This window comes from Porites lutea, chromosome 1 (genome assembly GCF_958299795.1).
Source record: "Porites lutea chromosome 1, jaPorLute2.1, whole genome shotgun sequence".
In the NCBI taxonomy this organism is placed as follows: Eukaryota; Metazoa; Cnidaria; class Anthozoa; order Scleractinia; family Poritidae; genus Porites; species Porites lutea.
The window spans coordinates 39961208-39987168 of record NC_133201.1 but is presented as its reverse complement, the minus strand read 5'-3'; the positions used below and the strand labels follow the sequence as shown (position 1 = coordinate 39987168).

The following is a 25961-nucleotide window of genomic DNA, read 5'->3' as shown; positions in this document are numbered from 1 at the left end:
TTCGAGATTTAGGGGTCTTCGTTTTCGATCTAGGGTGCTTCGTTTTCGAGATTTGGGTGCTTCGTGCTTCGGTCTTCGTTTTCGAGTGCTTCGTTTTCGAAACTACCTTAGTTATTCAACAGTTCAAATAAATAAATAAAAATCAAAGAATAACCTGGGAGCAAACGAGAGGCATTGATTACTGCAGAGTTATTGCATGCCAAAACGGACTTGAACCTTGCCTTAGGAAGTGAAACAATGACAAACTTGCGGAGAATTTGAAATGTCACATGTCTCTTCATGGGCCATCGCAGTATGAAGTGATTATAAGGTCATAAACAGCCTGTGGGATGAAAATTAAGCCTGTTTGGCAACTGAGCATGGAGAAGAAGACTCAAAAGCAACGCTTTCCTTCTTTTGCAACCACATTCTCTGCATTAGGTATAATTTTGTACTGCATTGGTTTTTTAAGAGTTGAAATAGAGTTGAACAATCAGAAGGAGAGATTATTCGTGCTTGAAAACGTCGCGGAGCGGATAAAACCACCATCCAGCGACCAACGTATCGTCAAGATCATCAAGGATGTTCGCGGTATGTATTCTAATTTTTGATTTGACTCAGCTTAAAAAAAAATAGTTTTCTTCTCGCAAAAAACATAACATACATACTTTCTGGCTCAGCCTGACGTTTGATTAACCCCTTTAACAGCTATAGTCTATTAACTCTTCTCCCCCGGGGGGGGAGGGGTTACTCGATATATCCTTGGGTGGGGAGGTGTGGTCCGGCTCTCATACCCTGAGTCTGTTTAGACAAAAATCGCTGATTTTCCTAACAGAATTTCGATTTTAGATACCCTGTTTACGACATCCGTAGAACATACGCGCAGGCTGTTTATCGTCCAAGAAAAAATACCCTGTTTAAGACAAAAATTGACAAAATCGATACCCTGATTAAGCCAAAAATGATAAATCGATACCTTGTTTAAGACGAAAATCCCGAAAAACATACCCTGGCTGGCCGCACGTCCCCATTAAGCCCTTATAAGGGAGTACCCCCCCCCCCGGGCTCTTCCCCCTCTACAATTGCCACGATTTTAACTTTCCGCCCTAATAACCAATCAAGCATGGATTATTTGCCTTACATAGAAAACTACATTAACAGTAGCTACTGCTAATGAAATAAAATGCATAAATTGAATTCTTCGTTAAAATACAGTGGTCGATTGGCTTACATATTAATGCATACATCAGCATCGCGTGACTTCTGCTTTAGCTCTGGCACTGGATGTTCAAAAGTTGGAGAACGACTGTATACATCACTATCCTGTGGATAACGCCATTGGTTTCCCTAATACTTATCCGCCGGATAGTGATTTATCCGGTGGATAGCGCTATGTAGCCTTTGGACAACCAGGTACTGGTCTATAAAGCAGATTTATTGAAAATTTTGCACTTATAATATTTTATTATATACACCCCGCTATCATTGATTGCGAAATGCATTATATCTTGAGCAAGGGAAAGGAATAACAAACAAATCGAAAAATTAGTACGTAACATAGAACTAACAGAAGATTTAACGACATCCCAATGAATCTTAATTTGTGACCCTTCCCGGAAATTATATGCTAATTTTGAACCATCAAAGCTTATATACATTTCGGCTGGCACTAATAGACCTACTTCGATATATCGAAATTCCTACTTGGCTCCGAGGCTTAGGGGAATAAAACAAAAGAAAACATCTTGCGGCTCAGCAATGAATAATACATTTCTTTCGTTTTATTTCCCCAAGCCTCGTAGCCAAGTACCCCTCCATGTATAAGCCCCTCCAAATGTAAGCCCCTCAATCCGGTAACGCAAAAAAACCCTCCGTTAAGTCGCCCCTCCAAATATAAGCCCCCCGGGGGCTTGTACTTGGAAAATTGCCCTCAAATACAAAGTAAAACAAAGCAAACACGGTAAATTTACTTCCAACTATAAGGCTAGCCCAATCGATTTTGAAACGCAAATTTCCCTCCGTAGATAAGCCCCTCCGAATATAAGCCCCTCCAAAAAGGCCCTCAAAAAGGGCCTTTGAAAAATATAAGCCCCGGGGCTTATTTTCGGAATTTTACGGTAATTCATTAATTTTCTTAGCGAAATCTTACGATTCTGAACATCATAACAGCAAGCGGCAAGTAGATGCAACCAATACGACGAGCAAAGCTAAAACACCAGAGGACACATTGAAAGAAATAAACAAACTGTTATCAGCGCGGACACTGCGCCTTTGCAACTCAAAAGGTGACTCTGGTCAGTCAGGTCCCCCAGGCCCTCCCCGTCCACCTGGACCGAGAGGAGAGAAAGGAGAGCAAGGGCGAACAGGAGAAAGGGGGATACCCGGAAACAAAGGAGACAAAGGCCTTGTGGGATTACCAGGGGCAAGCGGCAAGCAAGGTATAATGGAAACTGTAGGACCAAAAGGCGATCCTGGACTTAAAGGGCAAAAAGGAGACATGGGACCCGCTGGCATGCCGGGACACAAAGGAGAGCCTGGTGAATCGATTACAGCTCCAGTTGTTTCAGTTTCTCCCGCAAAGCTGACAGTAAACGAAAGTGGAACAGCTTCATTTCAATGTTTAGTGAGCGGCAATCCTGAGCCTACAGTAGCGTGGAGTAAAATGGACAATCAGTCGCAACTACTTCACTCCCTGGGTTCAAGAGGACAGTCGGCTTTTATCAAAAGTAACAGGAACTGACACTGGAACGTATTTTTGTTCAGCAGCAAACATTTTAGGGAAGGCGCAGGCACAGGTGCAGCTTGTTGTAAATGGTATGACTGTGTACTATTAAATTCAATATTTGGTTTTGTTGCATTGACATTAATCCAGCAAAAGATCGATTCTTGGAGGCTTCAGTATGAGGTTTTTCAGAGTATGCCAGTGCAGGATCCTAGCCCTCGAATGTTACCATAATTTGTCTTGGTTGGTGGGCCAAAAATGAATTGTTATTTATTCATTATTTATTCTTTTTATTTATTCATTTGTTACTTGTTTTTTAAATGTACTAGAACAAGCCAAGGCCACTCTTTTTTTTATGAACTACTCTGATAATAGTTCTATCTCATTTAAAATGTCCAACTAATGCTTTTCTGCATACTAAATTAGGGTCAGAGCATACTTTAATGACTTATTAGCTAGCCAGTAATTGTTATTTATTTACTGTGGTTTTTACCAGCTGTTGTTACTAATCGTCTCAATGTTAGGATTCATGACCATAAACATTGGAGAGCTTTTGTAGCTACATTTTATTTATGATTTTTTTTTTTGCCTTTTTCTTTTTCTTTTTTTTTTTTCGGAAGAGATTACAATTTTTCTCAGTCAGTTTAACGGGATCACTGTTTGATCCTTTTTGTTGTTGTTTCAGTTCACCCTCGAATATTCCTTCATCCGGGACCTCATTACACCATTGAAGGCAAAAACGTCACCCTTCCAATCTGCCACGTGACTGGTTACCCTCAGCCTGTGGTAAGCTGGAGTAAGTTGTCTGGCCAGTTACCCCAGGTTAGAGTGAAGACTAACACAAGTGCTTTAACTATATTCCGCGCACGAAAGAATGATTCCGACACTTACTTCTGCTCAGCAGTAAATACCTGTTGGGAAGTGCTGAAAAGAAGACGCTGCTAGTAGTCAGGGTCCCTGTTCCTAAGTTCACCGTTACACCGCCTGTCAAAATCTTTGCAGCGACTGGTGAGACTTTGGAGTTAAATTGCACCGCTGCTGGTGATCCAACACCAGTTATCAGCTGGAAAAATCAACGATCTCAGCTGCCTGTTGGGCGAAGCCAGCAGATGAATGGCACATTAATTCTTGGAGGTTTAACACTGAACGATGCAGGAAACTACATTTGTGTGGCAACAATAACTAGGGAACATCAAGTTGAAACGGTGACAAACGTTGAAGTGTATCAACCGATAGCTCGAGGTTTGTTTGTTAGACTGCATCCATTATGTATACTGCAGGGACGGGGGGTGGGGGGCAAGGAATATTTCTAAAAGGGGCAAAGTTCTTTCATATCCTCCCCACACACATCATACAGGATTTTTTGATCTTCCTCCTCTTGAACATTAGGGAAAAAACCCCGGTCTTAGTAAAATATGGGCAATATGATGAAGTAGTAAAATAAAATAGAGAACTGAAAATAAAATGTGACAAAATGGTCACAGATGTTAGTATTTCTGGTCTAGAGTTTAAATCAAAGGAAGTTTTGAAGTTAACGCCAGATGTGGCTCACTGGGAAATTGCATACCGAGGCCATGTGGCAGTTTAGGGTCAATAATATTGCAAACTACATGTACCAAAATAGGTTACATTTGTATTGGGGAACATAGACTAGCAAAAGAGCAAGCTCAAGAGAAAAAGAAGACAAACAAAAGAATGAGACATTGAATGGCCTGCCTAAACAGTTAAGCACAAAGAGAAAAAGGAATTTCAAGTTAGTCTGCTTCTGAAGAAAGGTCTACATCCCATGGGGGTGGGGGGGGGGCGAACTCAACAAAGTTTTTTACGCTCCGAGGTCTAAGCCCTTACCATTTTTATGCCATTGTTGACACAAAAGGTACCCCTCTCGTATACCTTACATTGACGAATAGAACCCCTTTCACATATCTAGTTTAGAACTTTGCATTCCTTTAACTGAAATCCCTACCTATTCATATACGTAAAGCCCGAGGTGATCTAACTGACTGTGTCAGGCTTGCAAATAAGCATTTGCTTTTCTCAGGAATTAAATATTTGATTAATGTTTTTTTTTCTTTTCACTTCAGGTCAAGACTGTTTATCACTGATCAAATCAGGCTATACTCAAAGTGGAGTGTACTCTGTGAACCCAGATGGTAAAGGAGCCTTCCTTGTTTACTGTGACATGAGCACTGATGGTGGAGGATGGACCGTGTTCCAGAGAAGACAAGATGGCTCGGTGGACTTCTTTCGCGGCTGGGACGACTACAAATCAGGCTTTGGTCAGTTGAAGGCTGAGTTCTGGTTAGGAAACGACAAGATCCACAGGCTGACAGCCTCTAGACCAAGATCTTTGCGGGTGGAACTAGGTGACTGGAACGGAGCAAAAGCATATGCCAAATATGGCAAGTTTTACATTGGTGATGAACGGGCGAAGTATCGACTTGAAGTGGGTTCGTATTCAGGGACGGCGGGAGATTCGTTAGCATGGCATAATAACGAGGCTTTTAGCACTAAAGATAGAGATAACGACAGATGGGGTAGTATACACTGTGCTGTATCATTCATTGGTGCCTGGTGGTACAGCGGTTGCCACAACTCCAATTTAAATGGAAAATACGTGGGAAACACTAGGTGGAATTATACTGGAGTCATTTGGGGTGACTTCAGATTCGGTCTTTCACTAAACTTCACAGAAATTAAATTGAGGCAATCATCATAAATACGAAAAGATCCTGTTTGATAAAGAACTCTTGTCATTGAAATAGATTTCAATCATACCAGACAACAAGTATCAGAATTGGGGTGAAATAAACAAATGGAAATCAAAATACTGAAATGAACAACGGCATAAAATCTGCTTCGAAAAAGTAATCATCGACTAAACGTCAATTCTAACAAAAAGGATTTATATCATGAGAAGGTCGAATGCAGATACTAGTTCTTTCTTTTTTAATGCCTTAGGGATGGCGGTGGGGGTGGGGAGAGAGGGGAGGGGGTGGGTCGGAAACGGCCACTCTTAGAATTTTGCGATTTGAAAGGAATGACTTTTAATTCAATTTGTTTGATACCTCTCTTACGCATATTCAGAAAATCTAAAGTCGTTGCTTGAATTTTTTTTTTCTTTTTAGAAACGACACACGGTGTGTCCAAACAGAACGTTTTAGTCGGACAAACCAGAAAAGTTGAGGGATGTACAATATCTTGATTTTTAATTCCATTAACTACTGTACAAATCTTCGGCTGCAAAATTATTGTCTTTGCTTTTTAAGTCATTGTGTCCGACTGCAGGTGAAGGATTTCTCGGGAAATGCGCAAATTTAAAACATCGTCTTATGACCGACTGTTATTAGCAGCTGTATTGTGTAAATGACTTTCACATGCACAGTTCCCAGCGACAGAGCTTTACGAGTAAGCTGAGCTGATACGTTTGTGTAAGTCTTTTATTAATTTTGAGATTCCCCCTCTAATTTAGACAGAAAAAATACACCGAGAAAACGCGAGAAAACCACTTTCTAACCTGAAACTTTTTAGCTGATTAACGTGACTTTTTAGAATAACAAAGACTGTAGGAAAACGAATAAAGCCGCTTTTGAAAAAAGCCTTTTTAAATGGGGATGAATGCAATAGATGGTCAATGGTCTTTTTAATTTGACATTTATTTTGTACCTTATGAGACTCAACAAGACTCAAGGATACCCGTTTTAGTAAAAGTTTCTGGCGTGGAAGGTAAAATCAGGTAAGGAACTAAAGCCTCCGCGTTTAATCCAAGGTTTTGAGATGACTCAGCATATACGAACGATCCCATTGCTTATATCACGTGCAAAACACGCCAGCCTTAGAGAGACTGTAACTGTTCTGGAGGAATAATTTTCCAAGTCCTAAATTAATGACTTCAAATAGAGACGAGAAAACAAAAAACCGAAAAAGATGCGCTTGCACAGCCATCCATTCTACAGGTTCAGGGAGATTGTCCACGTTTCCCTTTTAACGATGTTCCTTCGTCGAGGCTAAATTAGTTGGTATCTTGCAGAAATCAACAAGGTGTTGTTTACAGTTTAAGGTGGAAAAGAGTTGCCCCACTGTTTCGGCTGCCTTTGGAAAAGAAAGATCAAGGCGAGCACTCACAGTCCTCTCATGAAAAATATAACAAACAAGAATAAGGTTAATTTATTCTAACCAGGACTGGCAATACAACACACGTACTAAATGTATTACTTTCCGTTTCTATTAGATCACTGGCAATATAGGCTTTAAAAAGCATGACATGTACACTTCCTGTAACAGCAATAGAGATATCCTCGCTCTTTTGCTTAACGTAAACGTAAACAGTAAAATGTTGATTTTTTTCAGTTTTTCATTAACAAGTCGGAACGTGCATGGATTGAAGCAGAAAACCATGGTGATAAGATTAGAGTTTCAAAGAATTTTCAATAGCAATGAACATAAAACCTACCCGCCAGCCCCTCCCATAAAAAAATCCCAACAGTTTACCCTAAGTAAGCAGTTAGTGTTGACATTTAGTTTGAGGGGAGGGGTAGCTGGGTACAATCTAATACTGATCCACTTAAGATATGCCGAAACGGATATCAACTTTTGCCTCCTTAGAAAAGGGAAGTGAAAATAATATCGTTGAATAACGTGTAAGTCCCTATTTTTGACCAAAGTTAAGTATATCATGTAACAGGTTCACGTACCAGACCGCCGAAACGATATTGAAACTCGCCAATTGGAAATGACGACTCCAAAACAACGCTTTCATTCTCTTGCTTCCACCATTTAAAAATATTGTTTTGTACTGCGTTGGGTTTTTAAGAGTTGAGTTAGAGTCGAACAATCAAAAGGAGAGGTTAAACGCGCTTGAAAACGTGGCGAAGAGCATTAATCCCCAATCCAGCGATTCAATCTTCAAATTTTAACGCTCGCGGTATGAATGTTTTCTCATTTTATGCACGGATTTTAGAATTTCATGCGGTCTAAAGGTTTTTGTTTTTTAGTTTTTTCCAACCTTTCTTGAAGTACATTCATATGCCTATGAAGGACTGAGGAATCGCTGTATGTTATCTTATGGCAAACAACACAAAAGGTTAAGGGGATTAAGTCTTCTCGTTTATACATACTTCCATAGGTATGGAAGCCCTCTTTTCAACCAAGAGTTATATTTTCCAAAGAAAGGAAAGAAATGAGATTTTTTCCGCGAACCTGACGTTTGACTCACGTCATATAATCAAGTTCTTGCGTTTCTTGATGTGAGCGTACCTACAAAACTCCCCAAAAAATGTCGCAGTTTGTTGTTAAGTTAAGTGGTTAAGTGGAAGCTGTTAAGTTGGAGTACTAGTTATGTTGAAACTGTGAAAGAAACCGTATGATCTCCTGTGAAGAATAAACTGCACAAAGATGTGATTCTAGACTCCTGGTACCTTTTTACGTAACTAGCGAGTTGCTCATACACCCCCTACAACTTGCCGAAACGTGACGAGCTCTGCCATCTGAAAAAGGAAGTTGAAAATGATATACTAAATGACGCAAACTAGGGAAAGGTATTTCGTATTGAATAACTGGGCTTGGTTTTTAAGTAAAGTAAATACAAATTAGAAAGTTGACCTTTTTATAACATGCGGAAAGTATTTGGTTTGATACAGAAAATCGCTGTGAGCACACCTCACGGGATACGATCATAGTTTTGAATGATCTTCAATTCCACAAGCAAAAAATCTTGCCTAGCAGCCCCACCCCTAACCCAACAATTTTACCTCAAAAGAGAACTTTAATAATGTTGACATGGTATAATCTGATCTACTCAAGATAAGCCCGGAAATTAACGTGATGAACTCTGCCCTCTGTAAATGGGAAGTGAGAAAATGATATACTAAAAACGACGCAAAAGCGTACGTCCCAACAAAGCACTCCCACGTACCATTTTTTAGCGTTCATAAGATCATTAAGACTAGCTGTGAAACTGGCTTAGAAATGACGACTCCAAAGCAAAGATTTCCTTCGTTTGCTCATACCATCTCAGCATTAGGTATTGTTCTGTACTGTGTTGGGTTTTTAAGAGTTGAATTAGAGTTGAACAATCACAAGAAGAGGCTAAACTCGCTTGAAAACGTAGCGAAGAGTATTGACCCACCATCCAGCGGTCCAAATGTCAAGCCAGAGGTTATCAAGAATTCTCACGGTATGTATTACTCGCATTATCTTGACACAGTTGAGAATTGATTTTTATGCAGTCTAAAGGGTCAGTCTCTCAATTCTTTCCCTGATGCCGTCTCTCATGGCAAACCGCTGATGATACCAAATGAGTGAGTAAAGCCATTTCCTTTGCACAGCAGCAGGACATATGAACGTCTTCCTTTCGTACAACACTTAGTATGTCTCAGATAAAGGCAAGAAATGTGCCATTGCACTTACAGTACAGTGTACAGTCTATTTAAAAGTAGAACTAATTGGCTTAGACTTAATAAACACTATGCACAACGTAATTAATGTTGTCGGGGAGATTCAATGCTTTAATTGGCGACGAAAGACGGATGATATCATAATAAAGACCATGAACCGGCCACAAATGCATTTTCTTGCTAACAAACCAAGCAACAACAATAACTTGGCACAATATGTTTGAGAGAAAATCGTTCAGAGTCAAATATTATTTCAAAGAGCATTGTGATTTTTTAAGAAAATCACACCAAGTACTAGTCGGTGACAATAAATACTTGTCACAGTAATCAAATACATGCTTCATAATTGTTACTTACCAATCTTTGTGCAAATCAATTTTTTTCTGCCGACGTTGCTACCTTAAAAGTTGCTTTGCTACGTAATTTTTTGTTTGTTTGTTTGTTCGTTTTTTTCTGTTTTTATGTATAAACGTGAGAGGGGGGAGGAACAGAATAGGAAGGAGGGAGAAATGGCCCAAAACAGTCGGGAGAAGGGAGAAATCGGGGCGAAAATGTAGGGAGGGGGGAGAAATGAAATGTGGAAGTAGGGAGATATCGATTAGAAGGTAATTTTATGGCTTTTCTAACCTGTGTGATGACAAGGGATGGGGGAACGGGGAATTTGACGTACTCTGTGATCCACTTGGGTCTCCTTGGACTGCCTTCGTCGGACTTCACCGAGAAAGCATGGAATAAAACTTTGACACGTCTCAGGTTATCAGGTTTAAAAATTGGCGACGAGCAAATTAACACACGACTCCTACACTCGGTCGTAAAGGAAGTTAGTGACAGTTCAGAGCTTCGTTCTAACTAATAGATCCTGTAGGGATTTTCCCTTGCGATATGATATGAGGGGAAGCTCCTTAAAGATTTCTCTTAGCGAAGAACAGAAAGCGCTTAGAACTGAAAAATATAAGCGCTATATAAATATTTTATTATTATTATTATTATTATTATTATTATTATTATTATTATTATTATTATTAATATTATTATATTGTTGTTGGTTTTGTGGGTGCCATTTCCCCGTTAGAATTTTCTTCAGGCTAGGTAATGCCGGGTGGTATTGTGTAAGAAGAAGTTTTTTACGTGCACACTTGTTTCTCTGTTGAAGGGCTGTTTTCACGTCGGCAAGTTCTACCTCAGAGCGGTACTTTCTAACAATTATAGCGACAGGATAGCGTCTTTCTATCAGGCGATTTTCGAAATATTTGATATTTTGCTCAAAATTGGTTTGAGAAGAATTAGTCCTTAGAGGCCTAAGCGCTTCTCCTTTAAATGAAACCTTTCTTCCCCGGGGGGGGGGGGAGGGGGAGGGGGTACTCGATCAATATTTGGGTATAGGTGAGCTGCTGAGGGTTTGAAACCCTGGCCTGTTTAGGACAAAAAATTCCTAAAATACCTACCCTGTTTAGGACAACACCCTCAATCTTAGTACCCTGTTTAGGAAAACACCCTCAATCTTAGTACCCTGTTTAGGACAACTCCCCACTGAGACGAAATCAATCGTGCATGAAACACCCTGTTTATAATTAGAACAGACTCGCACAAATCCTGCACACTGTTTAGGAAAGACTCGGGCGAAATTGTATACCCTATTTAGGACAGCGAGGACTAAAACCATACCCTGTCCAGCGGCACATCCCCGTATAGGCCATATAAGGGAGTGCGCCGCCGCCCCCGGGCTTTCTTCACGCCTGGTAGGTGACGCGAGTAGAAGTTCTTGTACTGAATGGTTTGTGTTGGTTCAGTGTAACAGTGTGTTTGCACGTCTACCTTGTTGAATCTAATCCCTTTCTACATTTTTGTGTCCCAGAAAGTGATCTCTGTTTCTGACATCTTCGGCCGTGAATTTTATAGTAGAGTGAAAGTTATTTGCCTTTTCCACAAAGCTCTCTATTTTGTCTAGACATTTCCCATAGGGAAAACACATTAGTCGTCGATATATCTTTTCCAATACAGCGGTTCAATCGCTTCAGTACAACTCTGTCTCAATATTTGGTCTTCTATTCTGGCCATATAGATTTTAGCAAAACTAACGGCTATCTTTTTTCCCATGGCTGTTCCATGGGTCTGTAGGTACTTACAAACGTAATACTGGAAAGATTTTTCTGTTAAAATAAGATATAGTATTTCTCTTAGATAGGGGCTTTCTCTCCGTGAAAATCGTCGTATACGTGACATGCTGTGGTTACTCACGTGTTACTCGACCTCTTTTGATGGTATGTTGGCGAGAATAGAACTGGACAATATCTAAATGTCTAAATGACTCAGAAATCCAGGTTAGCGGACTTTAGGGAATTAAAATAAAAAACATTTCGGGGAGCATGTCCCCAGGCCCCCTTATAAGCTTACGCCTTCCGGCGCTCGTTTAGGAAATCGGTCAGTATGTATCCTGGATCAGCACCTGTAAGTGTAGAAGTCGTCTGTTGACCGTCGCCAACTTTTACACCAACTAAAGGGAAGAGGGAGAAATTGCCCCAAAAAGTAGGGAGAAATTAGCTAAAAAGTAGGAAGGAGGGAGATTTATCCTACTGTACCTCCCCCTCTTAAAAGCTTTAGTTTTTGTTCTTTAAAATAGTTGCTAACATCGGTCATCGGGCTTCCAGAGTTGCTCACAAATATGGGCGAAAATCAATTAAAGGATACACTTTTAAAAGTCTAACCCCGAGGTAGCTCAAAGTCACTATGCGAAACGTTGTCAAGTGAAGAATGTTCAAAAAGTTGATAAATTAATGTTCAAGAAAATCACATAACTTGTAGTTTTCTATGAAATCGTTGACTTTTTGGTGCTTTATATGTGCACTAAGAAAACTTGACTTGCACGGGTTGGAGAGAACCACAAAAAGTTGCGCCCAACGCCATACGTTGTTGACAGTTGCCGAGCACAATCGGAACAGGCCACCTGCCAACTGCTTACCTTGAAATATACAAGATAACTTTTGTAGGACGACCATAAGGTTTGTATATTCGCGAACTGACGTTTGAGTCACTTTATGTCAATGCTTTCCAGAACGTTGTGTAAGTTCTTCCGTCCTTCCTTTTTTTCGTCGCAAGGGTTTTCTTTATTTTCTTGAATTCCCTGTGTCTGGATGGAGTCATACTCAGTTGAGTGAAATATAAGCATTAATAACAAAACAGCAAAGACCCGAAACGACTTGAGATTCCATTATTTCGCACGGACGAGCCGTCCTTCTTCAGGGGATTTAATGAAGAACCGCAAAGTCGTTACAATTCAAATAGCATGGACGATTTGTAGCTGGTCAGTTAAGTGAGCCAGGAGTTGTGGAGGACAGTCTATATTTCAATATGAGAAAGTCTCTACAGACTCTCCATAATGTTAATTTGAAAACTGTAAAATCGACGCTGTTGAAAAGAGTGTTAACCGACGTTTCGGCAATGCTGCCTTCTTCACTTCATATATGCATTCTTTTTGTAGTAATGTATGCTGCAGAACTTAGCAATTTTTAAAACTTATCTAGAGTAGTTTCGATCAAGTTTTTACTATTGACTAATTATAATTCAAATTCCGAAAACGCACCATTCCCAACTTAAACAAATTCAGCACTAATTTTCCTTTTTTTCTTATTTTGCTGACAGACTTTTACTCCTATGATCAAGAAAGAGTTAGGCGTCAAGCGAATTTGGCCAACGACACAAAGAGTGCTACCGTCACAGCAGTTACTCTCAGTAAAATCAATAAACTGCTGACAGAGGCGGGAGTGCAGCTCTGTCAATCAAAGGGTGACTCTTGTCCGTCAGGCCCCCCAGGGCCCCCAGGTCCATCAGGACCGAGGGGAGAGAAAGGAGACCGAGGAAGAAGAGGAAAGAAAGGAGATAGAGGGATTATGGGATTCCCAGGAAAAAGCGGCAAGCAAGGCAACATGGGAACTGTAGGTCCAAAAGGCCAAGCTGGACAAAAAGGACAAAAGGGAGGCACAGGGTTCACCGGCGTGCCAGGAGCCAAAGGAGATATAGGCATTATAGGACCACCAGGAAACAGCATCATAGGACCCGTAGGACCAAAAGGCGATGTTGGACAAAAAGGACAAAAAGGAGAGACAGGGTTCACCGGTGTGCCAGGAGCTAAAGGAGATAGAGGCATTATAGGACCACCAGGAAAGAGCATCATGGGACCTGTTGGACCAAAGGGTAATGCTGGACCCAAAGGGCAAAAAGGAGACACAGGACCCACCGGTGTGCCAGGAGCCAAAGGAGATAGAGGTATGATAGGACCACCAGGAAAGAGCGGACGAAAGGGGATCACGGGACCTATAGGGCCAAAAGGCGATGCTGGACTCAAGGGGCAAAAAGGAGACACAGGGTCCGCTGGCATGCCGGGAACCAAAGGAGAGCCTGGTCAAACGACGACTATTGTCGTGAGTGAGTGACAAATGAATATAAGACGGTCAAAATCGACTTCCCTCTTTTACAACTATAAATCGTCCTTTTCGATACCACTTTTTGCCAGAAAAATTTTGCGTCATCCATGTTTGACCAAAATTTCCACCCCTGTATCTTCATGATCCAGAAAGCGTTGATTAACTGAAATCAAAGTATTGCTACTTCTGAAGACTATCCGTAATGATTACTTCGTGAAAAGATTTTAAAGACTTACCTAAAACCCTTTCACAGGGCCCCTGGAAGAAAAACATTTGAGAACTTTTCAAAACTTAGAGGAAAACGCGTCTTCGTGGTCTTACTTCAAAATCAGCCATGGAAACTGGAGTGACTCTTAATTAACTACTTGAGCTTTCTGAAATACTCTAAAACATTGCTGTAACACGCTTAAGTCAACTTCAATAGTTAGGAAAAATGGCAAAACGCCACAATCTACTTCTACGAACAAATTGCATATTTAGACTCAGACAAGCCTTCACATACTTACTAAAACCGTTACGATAGCTAGGATAGAAGAACGGTTTAATTTGATCTTTTTTGTTATACAACAAAAAAAACCTTTGAGCCGTGTCATTTCAGCAAATATTGCTAGTAACATCAATAGAAGCATCAATAGAAACATCAATAGATAACTCCCAAAGCATAAACTCAGCCAAAACGCTAAAAATCTTCAATGTTTACTCAAGTTTGGGCTTATAGAAGATAATGTCACAGTTTTTCAATGACCATGAAATTCAGAGTCCGGGTAGTTAGTTAATCAATTGTGGCCCTGAAAAAAATTGAAGGAAAAAAAACTACGAATTTTTAAGAAAATGCTTTTTTTCGTGAGAAGGACTCTTAAACGCTGACAAACGTCAACAAATAGCGAAAACTATAATTTCTATATGTTTGCTTTGCTCGAAATCGCGCGCATTTACAAGGCCCTAAAGCGTTTTGCTGACTTGCAAGGACCCATCTGTTATAACGATGCCCAAAATAAAGGGATGAATCTCGTAGTTTATTAGATATAATCGTGTAAAGTTTGCTTATCATTTTTGCATAAATTATAACCTAAATTTGGAAACCGCTGAATTTCTTGAATTAGGTCTTTGCGATTTTGGCTAAACTATGTTCAGCGTAAGGCACTAATGCGCACTATGTGTAGCCGAGAGATTTTCACAAAAAAATGCTGGCAACAGCAGATTTCCGATTCAGACATCAAAGGGGCGTGGCATTATAACCACGTGACATTTACTCCGATCGCCGAAAATTTTATGTTATATTGTAGATTGATCTATATGTTATCCATTCTATGTGTTAGACTTACGATAAAAGTAAAGGTGGGGATACCAGAGAGCTTCAAAGTAGGATGGTACCCTCCAAAAAAACTGGGTCGAGTCACCTTAAAACGATAGCAACGATAAAAGAGCGGTTTACTTTTTTCTCTTTTGTTATACAACAAAAAATAATCTTTTAGCCGTTTCATTTCAGAAAATTTTGCTAGTAATTGTTTATTTCTTCACAATTTGAATTCAAAAAGGCACGAATAAATCTTTCGGAACCGCGAAGCTGCGTAAACGGAAAGCGACATTCCTCCACTTCGTGCCAACCGGAATGAAGGGACCACCTCAGAATTTGAAACTTTGCACCATTCCTTATCTTTTTCGTCTGAGTCTTCAAATTTGCGACGCAAATTTTGATGATGTCAATCGTGCGCCTCGCTACTCAATATACCATATTTCAAGCAATATTCATGCATGATTATCGATGCAAAGATTCGTTTATTTTTGTTTGAGAACAAGAAAGTACAACCAACAAAAAGTCCTATTGTTTTATGGTGGCACACATTTAATAGTTGACACCTTTAACGAATCGTTTTCACGCGCTAGATCCCTAAATACTAGAACATTATCTTTTTGTCGAAGACTAGACTCTTTTTCGAGTGAAAATACACATTTTTAGCTTGTAGAAATTGTCTTTATTATTTCAGATCGAGATTGTTTAACATTACTAAAGTCAGGCCATGCTCAGAGTGGAGTGTACTCTGTGAACCCGGACGGTAAGGGATCCTTCAATGTATATTGTGACATGCGCACTGATGGTGGAGGATGGGCCGTGTTCCAGAGAAGACAAGATGGCTCGGTAGACTTCTATCGCGGATGGAACGATTACAAATCAGGCTTTGGTCAGCTGACGGCTGAGTTCTGGTTAGGAAACGACAAGATCCATAGATTGACGGCAGCTAGACCCAGTACTTTGCGAGTAGAGCTCGAAGACTGGAATGGAGTAAAAGAATATGCCAAATATGGCAAGTTTAACGTTAGTGATGAGCAAGCGCGTTATCGACTCGAAGTGGGTTCATATTCAGGGATGGCGGGAGATTCGTTAGCATATCATAACAACATGGCGTTTAGCACAAAAGACAGAGATAATGACTTATGTCTCTATACTTGTAACTGTGCTGTGTCTTACACTGGTGCCTGGTGGTACGGGGGTTGCTTCAAATCCAATCTTAACGGAAAATACCTTAGAAAGAATCTTTTTTACGGAACAGGTGTCAAGTGGATCGGGAAGCGCTTGCTATCCTATTCGCTAAAATTCACTGAGTTGAAACTTAGGCCGTCATTATAATGTCCCAGTTTTAATAGAAATCTCTTTGTCCTTGACGGCACAATTCAGTGATATTTATTGTTATAAAGAACTTTGAATTTCATTTAACTTAGAAAAGTATCTATATTGAGCTGAATTCAGTTAAAATCAAATGAAAAATACACAAATTAGCAAAAGCATAAAATTTGCTTTCTTTTATTAAGCATCAATTTTAAATACATAATAGGAACCCGTATTGTTACAGGGGTAATTAGACTGTATTTTGACTAACTTTCAGGGGACGACTCAAGGTTGTCGTCACGTAAGAGAGTTAAAAGCTATTCTCTCATATCGCGAATTTTGAGTCCTCCCCGTTTCTTTTTTTCATAGCCATAGCCTTCCTTTTTTCCTCTAGCGGAGCGTACGAAAAAAAAAAAGAAAGAAAGAGAGAGAGAGAAGTAAAGTAAAAGTAAAGTATAAGTAAAAGTGGTCTGCATTTTTCAAGGGACCATCTTTTGGATGACTTTTATATGCAAATTACCAGGTTCTCGAGAAATCTTCAACTTGACTGCAATTTCTCCTTCATCATACCCAAGCGACAATGCTTACTTTTTGCCCCTTCTTTCGGATTGCAATTAAGGTTTTTGAGAACGTACTTGTTAGCCAAGGGTTTTCCAAAGTTCATTTTTAGCTCATGGATGACGTAGTCATGCCATGGGCTTTTGGAGGCACTCGAATGGCACTCGATCACTCGCTGTATTTTAAGAGAGAACACCGTTTACATAAAAACCCATAAAACGGCCATAAATCGGCCCGTTGACTACACAGGAGAGACGTGACACACATTTTAAGTAAGGGAAGCTGTCTTTCATTGAAATCCTTTCATTTTCGTAGGTTACAGAAACGATAGGTTTTTTTTTCCCATACAAATCCTTATATTTCGAATGTTACGTGACAATGCCGATGCTCGCCGCGCCGATGCTCATATTTCGAGCTTGGGCCAGTGCTTGGGCCAGTGCTTGGGCCAGTGCTTGGGCCAGTGCATTTAAGTACTATTAAATCTGATTTTGTAACTAGTTCCTGTCAGAACTATTATAAAGGTAAAAAAAATACAGATCGCAGATATTTAATTAAATTACAGAAATACTTAGCGATACATGTACCAAAAGTTTAGTTCTGAAATAAGAACTATTTACATAAAACTTTAAGATAAGTCAATAAGATTAGAGCGCCCAAGAGCGCTGTTTTTAATTTAGAAATTTAATGAAAACGAAAGGAAATAGGTAGTTTTAAAAAACTGACTGTTTTAAAGATTCTAAAAGGTTTAAATTGAAAGCGAAAGGGTTTTTCTAAAAACCAGCGAAGACCAAGAAGAAGGCGAAGAAGACTGCTCGGTCGCTCGGTTGTGTGCAATTAGCCGGGCACTCGCGTGATGTTTTGGCGCGCTCTGTCACAGTCAAATGGACCCAGAGACCCTCCCACCGTGCTACTCGCGATGACACTCGCGATGCACTGTACCTTCTCCCGGACGGAGGCAAATTGTCTCTGTGACGTAAGCTTTGAGCGACCGTTAATTACGTCACGTCCACGTGCCCGATCATACGCATCCCGAGAAAGAAAACTCTGATGCAAAAAGTTTAAAATCAAGCGCTTCGCTAGCGGTTGTGATGAAGTCTGAAACTCCAGAAGCATAGAAGAGAAGCACAAATTATCGACAGATCCTTTGACGGCAATTTTGGCGAGTTTGGACCATTTTTAGGGGATTTATGGCACTTCGAGCTAAGACTGTCGGCTTTAGAGTCCCCATCCTTTGTATTTTTCTTAACACTGTTAGTACAACTCAAATCTTAAAACGTCGATAAAACGGCTTCCAAATGGCTCTAGAGGCGTAGAGACAGTAAAAAAAAAACAAAACAAAACAAAAACACAAGATAAGTCATTTTTATTTCTATTTTTGTCAAAAAATGGAATTTAGGACGTATTTTGTTTATTTTCATACTGTCTCTTGTAAATTCAAAGTCCAACGAACTCCCACAAAGTTTGGGCGGCCTGTGGTTAAACTGGTCAAAGCAGCTCATATTGAAGACACGCTGAGTCTTTTACTCAATTGGTTACGCACTCCATGCGTTGTTGTGGGTTTAAAAATAATAAAGCTTTTTTTTTTTTTTTTTTTCTATTTGTAAGACGATGGAAGTGAAATAAATACAAGTGAAAATATTTTTTTCTTTCTTGGTAAATGACATTTAGGCGTACTCTGGGACCTTAAGTCGCCGTAATTTTAGGCGACTTAAGGCGATTTAAGGCGACTTTAGGAAAATTTGGTCAAAATGTTGCGCGACTTAAGGCGATTTAAGGCGACTTTAGGCGATTTAAGGCAACTTTAGGTGACTTAAGGAGAAAAAGGTGACATTTAGGTGAGTTACATGTTAGTGAATATGTTGCAGTTAATTTTTAATTTCAGTTAATTTTTGGTTTTCCTTTGTTTTAAATTCATTAGCATTCATAACCATACCCAGTAACGATGGAAAAATAAAAATAATACTGAAATAAAAATGAACTACAACATACAAAATCAAAATCTGATAACACTACCTCTCTAGGGACACAATGTTGTAGAATAAGTTAATTCAGTCTTGAAGACATCTACATATTAGCCTTCCAAATTTTCAACAATCTCAGCTACCTAATATTTTGAACATTAAATATCAAGGTAGCTTGTGTTGCAGGTGTATGCTAACCGTGGTTAGTAACATTTGCGAAGCAGCTCTAATATCCTTGTTCTGGGCCCTGATGCACTAAATGAATTACCAGCATTTTGAGTTCCCCTTCAACATGATTGGCAAATGGACAATGGCATTTTTAACAGTCCACTCCTGGTATGTTCTCTAATCCTGATACACACACAGGGGACCCAGAACTAGGATTTTGCCACTGTTTTGCAGATGGACTTAACCCAGAGTTTAGTTCCATCTGTGGCACAGGCTAATATCAAGGGTGTTGGTTTAGTATTACATTAGCAGAGACAAAATCTGAGTTAGAAGCAACCAAAAGGGTAAATTTTCTCTTGGTCTTTAAATGCATTATTTCATAATATAAGGGACAAAAAATCAATGGTTCCTGCATTTCTTTTTCCAAAAAATAAAACCCTAAAAGTAGAGTATTTCAATACATCTCTGTAAAATACTGTGAGCTGGTTTGTAGCAAAAACTTTATATTGAAGTGTCTTTTTTTCATAATTTGACAACAAACATTTAAGTAATTAATTTAAAACATCTAAAATCACTTATCGATATCGCACATTACAGAAATGACGATCCCAATTGTATGTCTTGGCAGTTGCTCTGCCAATGTTTGTCCCCACACGTTTGGCTAAGGGACTGTTCGTTATTTATGCCTAAGGGGGGGTCGGTGATTTTCAAGCAATTCAGGCATATGAAAAATTTACCCCTCCCCGGAAGTCGGTATTTTAAAAAATTACCCCCCCGTTTATGTGACAGGCCCAAAATGTAACCCCCCTACCCCCACCCCCCTCCCCTCAGGACGCGACGTGCCTCCGATTGCGAAATTGCGTACAACACGTGTTCTGGCCGGTTGCCGATAAACCAAAATCCATTGCAAGGTCATTTGTGATCGTACAGTATGGAAGCTCTAAATAAGGAAAGCAAATTTGCAGCGCCGGTGTTAACGTGGGCCCTGAAAAGATCAGATTTAAGAGAAAAGTCAACGGTAGGAAAGTTTGTAAGGAGCTCATTGTAAGGATTGAACCACGAGGATGTACTCCTGAAACTGGAGACAGTTTTGCTATTATTAAATATCAGATTGCATGTAAAGGGATTTAATAAGTTAATATATATTGGAACCTTTAAATAACGCTACTCCACGTCACGTTTTCTTGGCTTTTCAAACTATAAAGACCAGGCGCTTTGTATTAAAATAGAATTCTCGATACAGAGTTCAACTTTTTAAATATGTCTGCAAAACGGCTACACACGTTTTGAAACAGCAGTTTCTAAAAGCTTACCCCTCCCCCCTTATTTGTATTTTAGAAAAACAGCCCCCCTTTTTCAGTGACTTTGAAAATTTTACCCCCCCCCCACTCTAAACACCGGCCCCCCCCTTAGGCATAAATAACGAACAGTCCCTAAGAGGATATTTTTCAATTGAATTCAAAACAAAAAGTTTGTAGTTCTCGCCGTATATATATTGCTCCTTTCCTGTCTCAGTCAAACAAAACACTTCCAAACACTTGCTTCGCTAGTGAACCGTACTCTCTTATCCATGGTCTCTCTGGAAACTTTCCAGTCGGGTTGATTTCATGAGTGCATTTATGCACCAGCAGAAACAACTAAGCTTAGCTTCAACCAACCTCGCTCGGTTTGTTCGACGCGGCAGCGTTTACGCTCTCAGCACAAAAGGAAGCATTATGCGTCATGTTTAAACCGGTGGCAGTACCAAGTGTAAACTTTTCCATTATTATGTCAGAAATTTCCATTTAAAAGGAGATCTTTAAACGAAAACGCGAGGTACAACACTCTATCCGCCATTTTGCTTCTCCCAGAATTCCACTGCAGTCGCAAGCTAATTTCCATGGTTTCTCGGTCCCGCCCTCTCCCCGCCTCCAGACCAGTTAGTCACGTGATCAAAACACAATACTTTCTGGGCGGCCATAACGTGGAGGAAAGAACAGTATTATTTGGCTTTTCTACGTTCTTCATCAATAATGGTCGATTACATTAAATCGTTTGGTAGGGAGCAATCACGACAACATAAACAAAGAGCAGTATTACGCTCCTTCGATGTACAAAGCTTGAATTTCTGTCTGGAAGGGAAGACCTAAAGAGACGACTGTACTGTACAAGCTAAGCTAAGTGTTCAAGTTTATAAGAGTGATTGTGTTTCTGTCAATGATAGATGGATATAATTCGACGGTAAATACAGATCAGAGGTTGTGTGCTGGAGAAAAAACTTATCATTAGTTGCTCTTAAAATCTGGGTCGGTAATTTACATGGACACTTTTTTCGATTGACCTTTAGACTTGTATTAACTACCAGAAAATTTAGATTAATGTTGTGGCGGCAATAATTGTTTTTTTTTCTCCCTTCAACCTACCTGTATTGATCTCAGTTACTTGAAATGTCTTTCAATGTTGGACTCTCACAAAGCAGTAGAAAAGAGTTTTAACTATATTTTGTTCATGGTGCAAAGAAAGTCAGCTTTACAGCTTCCCTAGCATACACTAGCCTGAAAGCCATTTTGACTAACCCCAATGTTTTTTTATGAATGGGACTGATTACAGTTCTTCTGTAATCTGAATTCCCTAAAAAACTTTACTTGCCAGCCAGGCAAGTTAAAAACGCAGTTCACTAGCCCAACCATAAAATCCAGTACCCCAGGGCTATTGCCTGGACACTACTCTGTCTACTCTCTTTGCACACTGTTTAATGTAATTTAGCTAGAACTTGAACCTTTGAATGCCTTTTTAAACAATATTTTTACTCAGAAATATGAGACAAACCTCCCGGATGAAATTAATAAAATACCTGTACAAGTGACTGGATGAAGTTGTGTACTATATGTTGTCATTTTTGCATAAACAATACAGGAATGATTATTCTTGTATTGCTTACGACTAATTATTACGTGTAGTAAATTGTGTAAAGTAATTAAATGTATAAATTAGAGGGCTGGAGAGGAAATTAATGGGTCTTACGTCACCGTGAGAGTTTTTTTGTGGGGGGTGGGGTGGGTCTGTGGCTAATATTATTGAACACGGGTTATTACACACTTTATGAGAAATCATGCCTTCTGGAAATAGAAAACTAAAAAAGTAATAACTACAAGACAATTTGAACCTCGTTAAGATTTGAATGATTTAGTGACTTAAGGAAACTAAAGGCGACTTTAGGCGACTTAAGGCGATTTTAGGCGACTTAAGGCGACTTTGGGCGACTTTAGGCGACTTTAGGTCCCAGAGTAGGCCTACATTTCCCTTTGAAATCCTGAGTCGATTAACATGTTAAGAGCAAGCGCCACGTCTTTTTAAATGCTTGAGGGAACATTGTGTGAGATAATTATTCGAATTTCAATCCATTTCAATTGATCAAAAAATAAAAAAGCCAAGTTTTAAACTCAACTATTCAGTTGTTTAAAGCTACCTACAAGCAATGTGCCAAAGCGTGCTAGACACTTGGGTACTTCTACGTACGCGCGAAGACAAAGAGAAGACATTAGTCCAACGAGCTTACTACACACACATCATGTTTCCTTCGCGCCTTGCGCATGCGTCTTGGTTCGTTACCAGGCCACGCTTATATTACACCTCCCTTTTTTCAAAAGTACCGGGTACTCATCGTCGCACTTGTTAAGTTTTGCCTTCATGGTCTGCACTGCCCACTCGACCTCGCCATTGGACTGTCCATACAGTGGAGACGATGTGACATGTTCGAACCCCCACAGAGCTGCAAACTCTTTAAATTTCTTTGGATGTAAATTGAAGGCCGTTGTCAGTGATAAGGGTATCGCATATACCATGTCTACCAAACACTTTCTTCATTCGCAGGATGGTCTCAGCAGTATTGACACCTCAAGATACAAGACAGATTTCAACGTGGCGCGAGTAGTAATCTACCACAAGCAGGTAATTGTGACCTTTATGGACGAAGAAGTCAGCTGCAACTTTTCCCCATGGTCAATTTTGAAAAGGTGTACTCCTCACGGGCTCGATCTTTTCTACTCGAAACTTCGAGAACATGTCGCAGTTCGGCAGCATCTTCTCGATGTCACGTGAAAGTCCACACCACCAGACGGAAGAGGCTGTATTTTCGCATGTCTTTGAAATACTTTGGTGGGCATCGTGTAGATATCTGAGGACGTTCTGTCTGAGGGTTTCTGGAATGACTAATCTTAAGTCTTCTTCCTTTGAGGAGCAAGTCGTCGTGGTTGCTAAGGTTACCTCTCTCATTCCGGTATTTTCCAACTGGTCCGCACAGTTTCCGCTTGTCAGTAGGCCATCCTTCCTGGACATACTGCATAAAAACTTTCAAAGTGTCATTCTTCTTTAACTCCCGCCTTATTTCGTCCAAACGTTGGTCTGAGGCTGGTAATGTTACCATGGCAGCGTTAACAAAGAAATCTGATTCAGTTTCTAAGTCACTCTCTTTCTCGGGAGAAGACATCCCAGGGCCTTGAGACAGCGCATCTGCAGTGTAGAGTACTTTCCCTGGGACATGTTCACTGTAATTTTAAACTGAATCACCAGCATGGGGAACCTTTGGATCCTTGGAGGGAGGTCGTCAATTAGCTTTGTAGCGATCATGCACAATGGCACAAGCGGAGTTGGAAATTACAGAGATGATCTGTTCACTGTGGTGTAAAGAACGTGTTTGTCGAAATAAAGCTGGTTGGAATAAACCTTGCCAGTGGTGACCTTTTCAAACCGGTAGAATAGTAACTGATGGTCAAGTTAGCTTGAAATGCTCTTTCAGCGTATTGTTATGTCAATTTTTGCGTGTTAATGTTGTCGGAGGCGGCGTTTTACATATATTAGTACTCGTGGGACTTTCAAAATCAATCAGCCATGCTCTGCTACGGTCTCCGAAGACAAATTGGCCAAAGAACGAGGGTTACTTTCAGGGAATCGCATTTTAGTAATACTTGTAGACCAGGGAAAATTTCCAGGAGACCTCCTGATACAATGAAATAACTTTTCCATATGTTGGCCGAGATCGTTTTATTCGTTAATTATTATTTCACTTAAAAAACAGCTTCCGTACAAAAAAGTTTCAAAATAAGCCATTTTTCAAAGCAAATTCGGTAATACTCGTAGAACCCCTAAAAAGAAAATTTTTTAATTTTGCTCAAAATGATTTATTTATCCCTTCTCAAAAAAAGCCATATGCTGATAGTCAGCTAGAGATATTAATAAGTCCATTATATAATGAATAAACGTACGCGCTGGTGGGCGCTTTTTGGCCATTTTCTTTTTTATCACGCGCCCTTTCCTTTACCAAAGTTTGAATTTTAATTAATTCTGATCTTAGCGTGCTATCAAGCTGAAATATGAATTTCATGTTAATTTCGTCGTTAATGATAGGACTATAGAGACGGAAGATACACTTAAGATCCTAGGGGTGAATCTGAACAGCAAACTGACTTTCAAAGCGCACATAAAAGAAGATCTTAAAAAGCTTGCGCCAACGCATCGGCCCTGCGGAGACTACGCAAGTTTAATTCGAAGGATGTAATGGTACGTCTCTATAACGGGTATGTGCTCCCGCATCTAGAATATTGCAGGCCTCAACTTTTGGGTATTGGTAATGTCGAGGCTAACAAAATGGAGACACTTACTATTATTTATTAAGATCCATTTTAAACTATTCGAAGTCTGTGTCATATGAGACCCTTTTAAATATAGCTGATATCCAATCTCTAGATCACAAGTGTTTATACAACCAGGGCGGTTGTATGTTCAACGGTTTGAAAGAAAACGCCGAATGTCCATAAAACTGACTCTGACAACTATCTATGCACAGCGTCTAACATTTTAGAATCCGCTCAGTTTACGAAGGAAATAATTGGCTGCGGTCCCACTTCCTTAATTTATCAAGAAACCTCCTCCGAAGCAGGAAGTCTTAATAGGTGACATCATGACATTAAACTGCATCGCTGTGGGCGATCCAAAACTAGTCATCCGCTGGACGCGAGGCCAAGGAGGACAGCTTCCACTGAGGAGGAGTTACATTTTGGGAGACACATTGATTATCAGGGACGTAAAAGTCGAAGATAATGGAAATTACACCTAAATAGCCACAAGTGCTGAAGTCGCCAAAGGTTTTACGTACTTTGAGTTATATTTTGATAACACATCGAGGCAATTTCTACAAATAATGATGTAAATGTATAATGTAACTGACACCGATCACGATTTCAACCCCCTATTTATCGCCAAAAAACCGTGTCCTCTCTTGGTTTTCTTTTCTTTTCTTTTCATTTTTGATACTGCTAAGCTACAAGTAATAAAATTATTTTTGTCATTAACAGCAGTTGCAGCCCCCACATTCCAACTATTTATATTCATTGGCATTTATTATTTCTTGCCAGCAGGGTGTTATGACAATAAATATAGAAACAAAACATATTGAGTCAAACCGTGAAATCTCTGAGCTGAACTAAACAAGAAAAATCCCTGTTGTTTGAGAAAACAACTCAAAACAGACAAACAGCTGCTTATAAAAGCCAAAACCGATTAGATTTTTGCCTTCTATGATATAAGGAAGCGGAAATGTGATTAGTGGATAGCATGGCTTATACGTGGAAATGAAGGCCTACTTGTAATGCAAAGCTAACGAGATGCTGGGGAATTTATATTAGTACTCCAAGGAGAAATTCAGGACAGCCTTCTCCTTTACGTGGAAAAACAACAGCCATTTTTTAGTAAACAACCCTCGAAAACCATTTTCTCCCCTCCAGTGCAAATTTTAAGAACGCTTACTGTAAACTGTGACCCGACTAATTTAATAGTCAAATAGAAATGAATACATTGCTTGGAGAGCAAATTTCCCCCACCCCTTACGCCAAGATCTGAACACTGCTTACTGCTAGAGGTATTGAACGGGAAACTGCTGCAGCTGCTTTACGCATTCAGGGCAAATGAATCCACACAAAAGTTCTTATAGAACTACTTATCGATGTCAACTTCGCTAACTGAGCAAAAATGCGACATAGTTTTCTTAGTAAAATTCTTAAATTATATTCTTTTAAGGGTGACAGAAAAATTAAGGTAAGCCTTTTTCCATTGCCAAGGCTGAACTTACGGGCATGCTCAGCTAAACGTGCTTATTCCCTAGCTTTATAACGT

At 39.8% G+C, this 25961-nt stretch overlaps 1 protein-coding gene and 1 pseudogene across 1 annotated transcript; both read left to right on the top strand.

Moving 5' to 3' along the window:
- The first annotated feature begins 359 nt into the window (after positions 1–359).
- Positions 360–3646, top strand: LOC140929590 (uncharacterized; annotated as a pseudogene).
- Positions 3469–16525, top strand: LOC140929579 (uncharacterized). The gene is made up of 6 exons (XM_073379334.1): positions 3469–3943; positions 4786–5407; positions 7052–7100; positions 8603–8876; positions 12736–13518; positions 15506–16525. The coding sequence occupies exons 1-6, from the start codon at positions 3811–3813 to the stop codon at positions 16144–16146; spliced, it is 2502 nt and encodes an 833-aa protein (XP_073235435.1). The 5' UTR covers positions 3469–3810; the 3' UTR covers positions 16147–16525.
- Positions 16526–25961: the final 9436 nt, after the last annotated feature.

Coding starts and splice junctions, on each gene's coding strand:
- LOC140929579 (XM_073379334.1), top strand. CDS start 3,811: ATGAATGGCACATTAATTCTTGGAGGTTTAACACTGAACGATGCAGGA. Junction 7,101..8,602: donor GATTGAAGCAGAAAACCATG/GTGATAAGATTA, acceptor GTCCCAACAAAG/CACTCCCACGTACCATTTTT. Junction 8,877..12,735: donor GGTTATCAAGAATTCTCACG/GTATGTATTACT, acceptor TTTTGCTGACAG/ACTTTTACTCCTATGATCAA.